The sequence below is a fragment of the Coregonus lavaretus genome (assembly GCF_964263955.1).
Source record: "Coregonus lavaretus genome assembly, chromosome: 37".
Lineage (NCBI taxonomy): Eukaryota > Metazoa > Chordata > Actinopteri > Salmoniformes > Salmonidae > Coregonus > Coregonus lavaretus.
The window spans coordinates 22,932,061-22,945,103 of record NC_140024.1 but is presented as its reverse complement, the minus strand read 5'-3'; the positions used below and the strand labels follow the sequence as shown (position 1 = coordinate 22,945,103).

Below are 13,043 nucleotides of genomic sequence, written 5' to 3'. Positions count from 1 at the left end.
TCCGGATCAGAGCAGCTGGGTTACTCTAAATAGAACCATTCTGTAACACCAGAGACAAAGCCTTGGGAAAAAGAGGCAAAGACTAGACTTCACCCAGACCAGACATGAAAACTAAGCGTGTCAAAGAAAGGCAGGTGTCGTGCAAATAAACACGCTTAGATGGTTAATGGTTACTGTACGTACCAGACTGTGTAATGCTAAACGGCTCAATTATTGAGTTGAGAAAGAGAGAGAGAGGGGCTTTGTGTGCAGCGCAGCCGAGAACAATGTAAAAAACATGGGCCCCCTCGTAAAAACATTCTGCATGGTAACAATTCCATCTCTGTGGTTCTGGGAGTCTTCAGAACGATCTGGCCCAAAGTGAACATAGCATTTCTTGAGTAATGCACAGCGGGGTTAGCGAGCAGTGCTGCTGAGCTTTTGTCAGGCTTGCCTGTGAAGTCTGGTGCTGTGGGGTCAGTTTGGCCTACAAAGGAAAGGCACAGCTGCAGATAGAATAGTGTACCTAGACTACAGCCCCGGCTGGTCGGTCCTGTGGTGTTTGAAGCCAGCGTTCCCAGGGGTCAAGGGTCAGAACAAATCATCTCCGCAGACCTCTACAGCAGGTGGTTCTGTTTAGCCAATCCCTCTGAGATGAGGTCGGCCCGCTGCAAAGGCGGCTGAGATATGGTTTTGCACTGTATTGCCATGTGAAAAGGGGATCCTGCACCTTGATAGTAAAACGGAGTAAATATTGGATTTAAAAATATGATCATGATCAATCATAATTTTGTTAGATGATCACTGATTCAATAGCAATGAACTCCATAAAAAAAGATACACTCATATCAGCCCTACAAAATCAGGCCGAGACCCACTATGATAAAACAACTAGGCTAAACACTGCCTCAATACTGCTGTACAGTCTAGAACCAGTTATCAAAGCAGGGACTCATTATTCCATATCAGATAATTACACATTGATAATTCCTGGAGGAAATTACTTAGATCAGATCGTTGAGAGATAAGGCGGGGCGAGTTGTTGGAGTTTTGTAGTGTGCCGTTCGGCCTGTGTTTAGCCCCTGAATGTGTCCCAGAGAGTGTGTGATGATGATCTTCCCTCCCTCCCTGGCCCTGCTAGCGATAAGGCATCCTAGCCTGTCAGAACAGAACAGAGGCAGCCTGTGATGACATTTGATAATGCCCTGACAGTATCTGGCTGATAGATCTGATGGCTGGCTCACTGGAGGCCATGTCTGAGATAAATGCTGTATAGCTGCTGAAAGTGAGCTGCTGTAGGGCCACATACACAACGTTAGCTGTTAGCTGCATCAGATAGAGATAGTAGCTCAAAATGATACCACAGTGGAGAAGAAAATAGCTACTTCTAAGGGGTTGTGGGTGGAATGATAAAAATGGGATAACAAGTGAGACTGAAGGGTGTTAATGAGGAACTTTGGGTCTAGTTTGAAGGGGATCCACCACTACTGACTGTGATATAAAACAAGTATACTGTATGACCTTTGACCCTCACCTTTGTCATCGTCATGACAGCTGTAGCTGTAGACAGCCACAGGTGATAGGCTGACCAGGTTCTCATCATGGTGCCAGCCCACAGCCATCTTACCCATCCCATAATACGGCTCTTCTTTCAGCTGGCTCATAGCTGCTGGGTCCATGTAGTTGAGCAGGGTGACGTTGAACTGGGCCGGGCCAGGACAGGATGTCTTAGCAGGGTTGAGGTGAGAGCATCCCTGGCCACTCAGCTGGTCTTCATCCTCATCCTCAATGTGGTACCCAGAGAGACTGTGTTTTAGCTCAGCCACAGGCTTCTCCTGAGGGCCTAGGCCTGTAGTCTCTGTCTCTGTGCTGCCAGCTGGCCTGTGCTTCCAGCCTGTGTGTTTTCCCTCACTGTGTTGTTTTGACCCCGTTGGACTCCCCAGTTCAGTTTGTTTAGGCTTCATGTCTCCCATCTCGTCGCTGTGTCTTGACTCCCACGCTGCATCCTGTTTGGACGATGGGCCTTCTTCTTCACTGTGTTTTGACTCTATGTCCCAGTCCTCGCTGTGCTTTGACTCAGTTTCTCCCTCCTCACTCTGCTTGGACTCTGAGTCTCCTCCATCGTCACTGGGTTTGGACTCCTCGCTATCTTTAGACTCGGTGTCTCCTTCCACACTGGGTTTAGACTCTATAGCACCAACCAACTCTTTCCTGCACTGCTTGAAAACATCCCCCTCCTTCCTGTGTCCGACATCAGAGCAGAAGAAGCAGTTGAGCTCCCAGAGTGCTTTGCAGGCGGCACTGAGGTCTGGGTCACAGCAGGTCCATCTCTGGTCGTCTGCGTGCCAGGGGATGGTGAAGAGCCGTGTGTCCAGGTAGCGGTAGGTGGTTCCTGGCTGACCCAGCAGCACCCGGGACACGGCGGTGAAGACGTCTCGGTCCCTCACCTTCACTAGGTCCCTCAGGAAACAGCCCCTCTGCCGCAGGGTGAGCAGAGCAGCCTCCACCCGACCATGGAGCTCCTCAGGCAGGGAGCAGGAACGCCGCAGAGCCAGGCCAGAGTAGCTAGTCTCCCACTGGAATACAGAGAAACACAGATCAATTAGCTGTTGTTCTGCCTGAAACAATTGATAGAGAACAAGTACACAGACCAAACAGCCAACATAAATACTGTATAACTAGCCATTGTTCATTCTAATTCTATGGTTCTGCCTATGAGCTAAGTCTCTTTCCAAGTGCTAAGTCCTCTGTCTCCAGTGGGATAGACAGAATGCTTTGGTCTGGACTAGTACCAATGGCAGTGGGATAGACAGAAGATCTGGACTAGTACCAATGGCAGTGGGATAGACAGAAGATCTGGACTAGTACCAATGGCAGTGGGATAGACAGAAGATCTGGACTAGTACCAATGGCAGTGGGATAGACAGAAGATCTGGACTAGTACCAATGGCAGTGGGATAGACAGAAGGACTAGTACCAATGGCAGTGGGATAGACAGAAGATCTGGACTAGTACCAATGGCAGTGGGATAGACAGAAGATCTGGACTAGTACCAATGGCAGTGGGATAGACAGAAGATCTGGACTAGTACCAATGGCAGTGTGATAGACAGAAGATCTGGACTAGTACAAATGGCAGTGGGATAGACAGAATATCTGGACTAGTACCAATGGCAGTGGGATAGACAGAAGGACTAGTACCAATGGCAGTGAGATAGACAGAAGATCTGGACTAGTACCAATGGCAGTGGGATAGACAGAAGGACTAGTACCAATGGCAGTGGGATAGACAGAAGATCTTGACTAGTACCAATGGCAGTGGGATAGACAGAAGATCTGGACTAGTACCAATGGCAGTGGGATAGACAGAAGGACTAGTACCAATGGCAGTGGGATAGACAGAAGATCTGGACTAGTACCAATGGCAGTGGGATAGACAGAAGATCTGGCTAGTACCAATGGCAGTGGGATAGACAGAAGGACTAGTACCAATGGCAGTGAGATAGACAGAAGTTCTGGACTAGTACCAATGGCAGTGAGATAGACAGAAGGTCTGGACTAGTACCAATGGCAGTGGGATAGACAGAAGGACTAGTACCAATGGCAGTGGGATAGACAGAAAGACTAGTACCAATGGCAGTGGGATAGACAGAAGATCTGGACTAGTACCAATGGCAGTGGGATAGACAGAAGATCTGGACTAGTACCAATGGCAGTGGGATAGACAGAAGGTCTGGACTAGTACCAATGGCAGTGAGATAGACAGAAGGTCTGGACTAGTACCAATGGCAGTGGGATAGACAGAAGGACTAGTACCAATGGCAGTGGGATAGACAGAAAGACAAGTACCAATGGCAGTGGGATTGACAGAATGTCTGGACTAGTACCAATGGCAGTGAGATAGACAGAAGATCTGGACTAGTACCAATGGCAGTGGGATAGACAGAAGGTCTGGACTAGTACCAATGGCAGTGGGATAGACAGAAGGTCTGAACTAGTACCAATGGCAGTGGGATAGACAGAAGGTCTGGACTAGTACCAATGGCAGTGGGATAGACAGAAGGTCTGGACTAGTACCAATGGCAGTGGGATAGACAGAAGGACTAGTACCAATGGCAGTGAGATAGACAGAAGGTCTGGACTATTACCAATGGCAGTGGGATAGACAGAAGGTCTGAACTAGTACCAATGGCAGTGGGATAGACAGAAGGTCTGGACTAGTACCAATGGCAGTGGGATAGACAGAAGGACTAGTACCAATGGCAGTGAGATAGACAGAAGGTCTGGACTATTACCAATGGCAGTGGGATAGACAGAAGGTCTGGACTAGTACCAATGGCAGTGGGATAGACAGAAGATATGGACTAGTACCAATGGCAGTGGGATAGACAGAAGGACTAGTACCAATGGCAGTGAGATAGACAGAAGATCTGGACTAGTACCAATGGCAGTGGGATTGACAGAAGGTCTGGACTAGTACCAATAAAGTGGGATAGACAGAAGGTCTGGACTAGTACCAATGGCAGTGGGATTGACAGAAGGTCTGGACTAGTACCAACGGCAGTGGGATAGACAGAATGACTAGTACCAATGGCAGTGAGATAGACAGAAGATCTGGACTAGTACCAATGGCAGTGGGATAGACAGAAGGTCTGGACTAGTACCAATGGCAGTGGGATAGACAGAATATCTGGACTAGTACCAATGGCAGTGGGATAGACAGAAGATCTGGACTAGTACCAATGGCAGTGGGATAGACAGAAGGACTAGTACCAATGGCAGTGGGATTGACAGAAGGTCTGGACTAGTACCAATGGCAGTGGGATAGACAGAAGGACTAGTACCAATGGCAGTGGGATTGACAGAAGGTCTGGACTAGTACCAATGGCAGTGGGATAGACAGAAGGACTAGTACCAATGGCAGTGGGATTGACAGAAGGTCTGGACTAGTACCAATGACATTGGGATAGACAAAAAGACTAGTACCAATGGCAGTGGGATTGACAGAAGGTCTGGACTAGTACCAATGGCTGTGGGATAGATAGAAGGTCTGGACTAGTACCAATGGCAGTGGGATAGACAGACGGTCTGGACTAGTACCAATGGCAGTGGGATAGACAGAAGGTCTGGACTAGTACCAATGGCAGTGGGATAGACAGAAGGACTAGTACCAATGGCAGTGGGATAGACAGAAGGACTAGTACCAATGGCAGTGGGATTGACAGAAGATCTGGACTAGTACCAATGGCAGTGAGATAGACAGCAGATCTGGACTAGTACCAATGGCAGTGAGATAGACAGAATTATCTGGACTAGTACCAATGGCAGTGGGATAGACAGAAGATCTGGACTAGTACCAATGGCAGTGGGATAGACAGAAGGTCTGGACTAGTACCAATGGCAGTGGGATAGACAGAAGGACTAGTACCAATGGCAGATGGATAGACAGAAGTTCTGGACTAGTACCAATGGCAGTGGGATAGACAGAAGGTCTGGACTAGTACCAATGGCAGTGGGATTGACAGAAGGTCTGGACTAGTACCAATGGCAGTGGGATAGACAGAAGGACTAGTACCAATGGCAGTGAGATAGACAGAAGATCTGGACTAGTACCAATGGCAGTGGGATAGACAGAAGGTCTGGACTAGTACCAATGGCAGTGGGATTGACAGAAGGTCTGGACTAGTACCAATGGCAGTGGGATATACATAAGGACTAGTACCAATGGCAGTGGGATTGACAGAAGATATGGACTAGTACCAATGGCAGTGGGATAGACAGAAGATCTGGACTAGTACAAATGGCAGTGGGATAGACAGAAGATCTGGACTAGTACCAATGGCAGTGGGATAGACAGAAGGACTAGTACCAATGGCAGTGGGATAGATAGAAGATCTGGACTAGTACCAATGGCAGTGGGATAGACAGAAGGTCTGGACTAGTACCAATGGCAGTGGGATTGACAGAAGGTCTGGACTAGTACCAATGGCAGTGGGATATACATAAGGACTAGTACCAATGGCAGTGGGATTGACAGAATATATGGACTAGTACCAATGGCAGTGGGATAGACAGAAGTTCTGGACTAGTACCAATGGCAGTGAGATAGACAGAAGATCTGGACTAGTACCAATGGCAGTGGGATAGACAGAAGGACTAGTACCAATGGCAGTGGGATAGATAGAAGGACTAGTACCAATGGCAGTGGGATAGACAGAAGGACTAGTACCAATGGCAGTGGGATAGACAGAAGGACTAGTACCAATGGCAGTGGGATTTACAGAAGGTCAACAGTGGCCTGGAACAGTGGTCTGGACTCTGGACCAGCCTGACTGACTGACTCACCAGCTGTTGGAAGCCATGGTCTGAGGGCCCGAGGAAGGGGATGCGCTGGTCTCCTAGCTCCTGCAGCAGCCTGCGCCTCTGGAGAAGAGGAGACCAGACACAGGTCAGTACACAAAGGTCAGTAAAGATGCACATGTCATGAGGAATTTACAGGTAATGCCATGTACGATAAGAGAGAACAGATTAATTCAGGGTTTTGGGAGTTGACAAACACACAGGTCAGCACAGATACACCTCATGTGGCATTTAGGTTACATCAAATGGCATGTACCATAAAAGTGTACAGCACAGTTAATTCAGGTATTCGGGAGTTGACGAATACATTAGCCTATATTTAAACTGAGCCTGTGAAGCATCAGCATCCCATTTAATTCAACCTCCCCAGATTATATCCCATAGTCCCCTAGCTTCATTGTCGTCTCACATTTTTATGATTTCTTGGTTCTGCAGTGGGGTTCCTCACAACCTTATAAAGAATGCCCTGCTGCGTGCTGCGTACTGGCTCCCTCCTATAAAGACCCAACCTGGTGGAAGGATCAAAGCCCCTTTCATTGGCTCACATTCCATTCCGACCTGTAAATCCAACGGTAACCAGCATAAAACTGCGATACCCAAATAAATTTCACAAGTGCCGAACCCTCCCCTCACCTCCTTCCCTCCCTCCATCTCTGCCGTCTGCATCCCTCTGTCCTTTATTCACTTCCCACAGCCCCACAGGTGCACACATCCCACACCCGTCAGCCACTGGCTGGCTGAGAGCCGGCTGGCGAGAGCGCCATGTCAGTGACCCGCTCCTGCCTTTAAACCTTTAAATGTGCTGTGGACACCGGTGTGAACGCTTCGGCTCGCTCCTTGCCGCACCACTTCCCCGCATCAGCAGTGAGCAAGCTTAGAGCGGAGTGAAGGCTGTGATGTTTAAGGACAGCAGGCCTCGTATATATTCACAGACATTTACTACATGCGTTTCACATTTCTGCCGGCCTAATAATACCAGAGACCTCATGCGGGACGCGGGGGAACGTGTGAGTCCCGACTGCCAAAATATGTCCTGACTTTTAGAGTGAAATAAAATGTCCTGTTAATAACATTAAAGTGCACCTTAAAAAGGTTGTGTCCTGAATGACTCAAAAGAGGGCTAGATCAAAAAGAGGACAAACAGGAAAAGTATGTGCATGAATACAGACAGAGGAAAAGGAGGTGAAATCTCAGTATGGGGGACAGGAGACAGAGAACGTATTAGATCTATGCTGTTAGTAGAATTCCCTTCAGGGGACTACAGCTTTACCTGCAGGCTAAACAACACCAACAACAACACCACCAACAACACAAACACCAGCTGCAACTTTCTAATATGCCATTTAATAATATGCCATTTAGCAGACGCTTTTATCCAAAGCGACTTACAGTCATGTGTGCATACATTTTTACGTTTGTGTGGTCCCGGGGATCGAACCCACTACCCTGGCGTTACAAGCGCCATGCTCTACCAATTGAGCTACATAGGGCCATTTTCTCTAAAGGATCAGGATGCACATGGGCTTCCAGACAGCCCGGCCCTCTAAGTTATTCTATTTAGAGTGGAACAAACAAAAGGAGAGGAAAACTGGTCCACAGACAGAGTGAATCTACAATACAAAACAACATCCACTATTCATGGACAGTCTGTGTTCAAAGGGCCAGGAGGAAGAGGAGCGGAGGACAACTGACAAACTGACACACATTCATTGGTGTCAAATTCCTGCTTCCAAGCAGAAGCTTCAGGATATTAAACCTGTGTGTGTGTGTGTGTGTGTGTGTGTGTATGTGGTGGGGGGGCAGTGTGGGGGTGTTTCTGTGTGATGTGTGTGGGTGAGTAAGGGGGCAGTGTGGTGTGTTTCATGTGTATGTAATCAGTAGTACCTAGTGTGTATGTAAGCTCCAGTGTGTGTTGTTCCTGTATGTATGTGTGTACAAGGCTGGTTGGTAGGCCGTTGCCAACTTGACCTTAGAGCACATGCCCTGTGTGATGTGTGCACACGCACACACACACACACTCACACACACACACTCACACAACTGGGCCGGATAGCACACTGCCTCAGCTCCAATCGCACACAACTGGGCTGTCACGCACATGTCGAATACATCAAGACACTCAGAAATTCCACCGAAAAAAAGACAGCCCCAGCCCTCTGTAGCAGATGGGCTCTCATTTCCTCCTCTCTTCTCCTTGCCTCTCCTCTCTCCTCTCCTCTGCTCTCATCTCCTCTTGTGTCTCCTTCTCTCATCTCATCTCCCTTTATATCAGAGCAGTCTTTCTGTCAGAGAGAGATGCTGCTTTTCCACTCAGCATAAGACACCAGATTACCAATCCCATAAAAACAATGACATGGATGATTTACTGTAACCATGCCAGCCGCCTGTCTGAGTGATATATCTGATGCTGCTCTTAATCTCTCTCTGTTGACAGGATTAAAATCCCCTTGGCCAGACTGTTTATCACATAAATAGGGGGTCTGTTCCCTCAGATCTGGACATGAGAGGGAAATCAAACGGCTGGTATTTTTATTTTTGACACTTTAATGAGTAGATGAATGTCCAGTGCTTAGTTCATTATGGCTCAAAATAACTCTAAGAAAATAAAGGGTCTACATCAACATTCCTGGTGGCGGTGGAGAATAATAGATTTTCTCTGAGAGGCTGGTTTGTCTGAGGACTACCCCCATGGGTCCAGCATAACCCTGAGGAACCCTGCGCCACTGTTCAATGGCATGGTGTGGGTTCCAATGGACTGGTTTAGACTCGGGTTGCTATGCTGTAACAATCAGAATCAAAGTCAGGGTGGAGGTGGAACCAGACCTCCAACCAGTAGAGGGAGTTCTACTGAGAGCCCTGGGGAGTTTAAACCTTGACAGCCAAAGATCCCTGAACCAACCCCAGCCCCCTCCCATCCCCACAATGACACATTGAGAGTTAGCTGCCTAATAGAGCTCTCTGTTTAGGAAGCAAACAATTGGTACTTGTGTGACATCGATTTCAGAAAATGGTCTCCTCCTGCAAAAGTGACGGTGAATCAGGTTTTTTGACAAGTCTTCTGTAGAACATCAGCCTCAAACAGGGAGACAGGCAAGGACATGAAACGCGATTCCAGCCCCTTTTCATTTGGCACCCCGTCGCAGAATGTGGGGAGTGGGTGTGGGGTGGACATAGGCAAGGAGGATGGCAGGGAGTGCCCACTTCGGACCGGGGGAGGCGAGGGGTGAAGGGGGAGACCAAACGGATGAGGCTCACACCTGAGTCAACAAGCCTGCTGTGAGGAGTAAGGAGCGGGAAGCCCCCGGACTTCCGCCCCCCCATCCCCCTGGACTTCCACCCCCACATCCCCCTGGACCTCCACCCCCCAGCCCCCAGCCCCCTGGACCTCCACCCCCCATCCCCCTGGACCTCCACCCCCCAGCTCCCTGGACCACCACCCCCCAGACCCCTGGACCTCCACCCCTCAGCCCCCTGGACCTCCACCCCCCATCCTCCTGGACCTCCACCCCCAAGCCCCCTGGACCTCCACCCCCCATCCTCCTGGCCCTCCACCCCCCAACCCCCTGGACCACCACCCTCCAGCCCCCTGGACCTCCACCCCTCAGCCCCCTGGACCTCCACCCCCCATCCTCCTGGACCTCCACCCCCAAGCCCCCTGGACCTCCACCTCTCAGCCCCCTGGACCTCCACCGCTTAGCCCCCTGGACATCCACCCCCCAGCCCCCTGGACCTCCACCCCCCAGTCCCCTGGACCTCCACCCCCCAGCCCCCAGCCCCCTGGACCTCCACCCCCCAGGACTCCCTCTGCCTCACCCTGCCTAGGTGACTAACAGCACGTAGCTACCTCATACACAGGGCATGTCTCTGACTGCCTCGAACCACAGTGAGAGCACACAACACCTAGGTGCTATCACACACACACTATCAATCACACACACTTCCTTGCACTCTGACACTGTCCCTCCCTCCCTCCCCCACCCCCTAGGCTACATGGACGTTTTAACTGACATTTAGGCCCCGGGACATAATAAGCACTATCCATTCAAAGAAAAGCAAAACTTTAACTTTTGACATTTTGTTTCCGACAAATCGTGGCATAATGCACTCAGAATCCCACACACACATCAGTGGTCACTGTAATGTGTAGGGAGGTGGATGGGAGGGAAGTGATAAGTGACTGAACAGTGTAATAAATGGTTAACTGATTGAAACATCTGTAGAGTGACCTGAGCACCAGGCCACACAGGGCAGTAGTAATGTGTAACCCCACACCCACACACTGGACCAGGAGGTGGGGATGCATATTCATCTGTCTAGTGGGAGAACTAGCTGGTCACATCCTGATCAGATCAGGTGGTCACTGTTCATGTAGCCAAATAGTAGGTGTCAAAAGGTATTGGAATAGTACACAGCAACAGTAGAATATGATGAGCCTCTTTCCTCCTTCTGCCCAAGAGGAAAAACGGATCACCAACATCTATCTTAATGTGTGTCCTCCCTCAGCAGATCAACTCAGTAGGTCCTCTTTCAGTCTCTCTCTCAGATATTGTCAGTAGAGATCCATTCAGGTAGGTGATGAAAAATGGCCAGCTAGCCCTCGTTGACGCTCTCCCTCACTAATTGTTGTTTGGGGCTGAAGGGGGACATTGTTCATTTCACTTAGAGGCAGGTCAGAGGGAGGTGGGATCATTAATATTAAAATGTGTCCATCCATCTATCTGAACACGGCGGGTCATTTAAAGGGCCGGTGTGATGCTGCATGGAGCTGGGCCCGGGCAGACCTTTCACGCCCTGTTTAGAACATGGATCTAATAACATTACCAGCACCGCAGGTCCGCAGGCAGGGTGATCACCAATGATCATTAATTAAACACAGACAACCACACAGACACACAGAAACACACACACACACATTCACCCATACTACTATAGACAATCATACTGGTTGATGTTCAGAAACGTACCCACACACAATCACAAGTACTTTATGCAAGACAGTGAAGTAGTTTAAACAGCCATTAAAATGACCCTCTGTGTTCTCTGTGTGTCTCTTTCTCACAGACACACACTCTTAAACACAAACCGTGAGACAGCCATGGCCAGGTGTAACCCTGTCAGGCGTTAGGAGAAAGCGAAAGAGTGAAAGAAAGAAAGATGAATCACCCAAAAGTATTTACACATACATCTGGGGTAAGCCTAGACACTGACAGGTTGGCACATACAAGGCCAGTCCATTTAAGTGCTTTTCAATGTGTCCATGGTGTCAACATCTATTTCACACTCATCTACACCTCGAAGGAGAAAAAGATGTTTCCATGACCTTTACCCAAGGTGTCAAATCTGGAGAGAGAGAGAGAGAGAGAGAGAGAGAGAGAGAGAGAGAGAGAGAGAGAGAGAGAGAGAGAGAGAGAGAGAGAGAGAGAGAGAGAGAGAGAGAGAGAGAGAGAGAGAGAGAGAGAGAGAGAGAGAGAGAGAGAGAGAGAGAGAGAGAGAGAGAGAGAGAGAGAGAGAGAGAGAGAGAGAGAGAGAGAGAGAGAGAGAGAGAGAGAGAGAGAGGAGAGAGAGAGAGAGAGGAGAGAGAGAGAGAGAGAGAGAGGAGAGAGAGAGAGAGAGAGAGAGAGAGAGAGGAGACCAGAGCAGAATAGAGCAGATATTTAAGATGCCTGCACTACCTTACATAAGCAGAAAAGTAAAGGGTGTTAGCCACTTTGGCTTTAATTGTTATTTTGTGGGCAGGCCATAACACTTCCATTAGGATTATGTCGATAGAGAAGGCTTTTTAGTTTTCACCTTCAAAATGACAACATGGTTTCATGAGGTCAGCTGTTTTCCAGGCAGAATGGACTGTTTTAACACTGACAGACTCCCTAGGTATTCAGATCCAGACACAGGCCAGTTTGTTGGGGAGAGGGAGGGAAGGAGGGGGGGAAAGAGGGATGGAGGGAGGGGAAGGAGAGCATTGATTGAAAGACTGTGATTAGCAGTTTTCAGCAGGGTGCGCTGGGGCCATCAAGTTGTTCTAACAGCCTTGTCGCGTCCCGAGGTGCAGTCAAGGAGAAGTCAGTGCTTTAGAGAGCTCTCTCTCTCTCTCTCTGTGTCTCTCTCTGTCTGTCTCTTTCCTCCTTCTATCTCTCTCCCTCTCTCTCTTTCTCTCACTCTCTAGCTAGCCAGCCACACTTCTCTGCCCCTCCACAAAATCAATATGGCTCTGCAAAGTGCAGGCGGCCCGGGGGAGACTGAGGGCTAGAAGCGGGGCCAAGGCGTCCTCCAGGCCTGTCCCACGGGCAGTGTCAAGGACAGACCCGAGCCGGGCTGGGAGACCGGGGACTGAGGCTGGGGCCTGCCGTGCCCCCCTCTGCCCCCTCCCCTGCGTCCGCTCATGCGCCCATCACTCGGCCTGGAGGACAGGATCGATAAGCAGGTGGAGCGTTAAATACTCTGCCCCAGAGGGTGTCCCGCTGCTGGGGCCCAGCCTGCCAGGACTCAGCCTCCTCCTCCCTCCTCCTGGAGGACGGTCTGTCTGTCTGTCTGGTCTGCTCACACCTGAACTGGACGTTTTGTTTTCAGACTGAGAGGCTGGAGATCTCTGACAATAAACAATTCAATAACACTTAGAGACATGTCTGCTGTGGAGGGTAGCAGCGTGGCCCACTGGTCACACAATGTAGCTTCTCAACAGGACACAGGTCAACAGAAGTCAGCCAT

The 13,043-nt window shown here is 49.5% G+C and overlaps 1 protein-coding gene across 2 annotated transcripts in view; it reads right to left on the bottom strand.

Moving 5' to 3' along the window:
• The window catches only part of LOC311111641 (alpha-ketoglutarate-dependent dioxygenase FTO-like), a 147,205-nt gene that overhangs the window by 121,125 nt on the left and 13,037 nt on the right, over positions 1 to 13,043 (bottom strand). For both annotated transcript variants that reach the window (XM_084154418.1, XM_084154419.1), the window contains exons 2-3: positions 6,324 to 6,401; positions 1,514 to 2,555 (exon numbers count right to left, since the gene is read on the bottom strand). In XM_084154418.1, the coding sequence (XP_084010544.1) occupies positions 1,514 to 2,555; positions 6,324 to 6,401 (1,120 nt within the window). The remainder of the gene's footprint in view (positions 1 to 1,513; positions 2,556 to 6,323; positions 6,402 to 13,043) is intronic.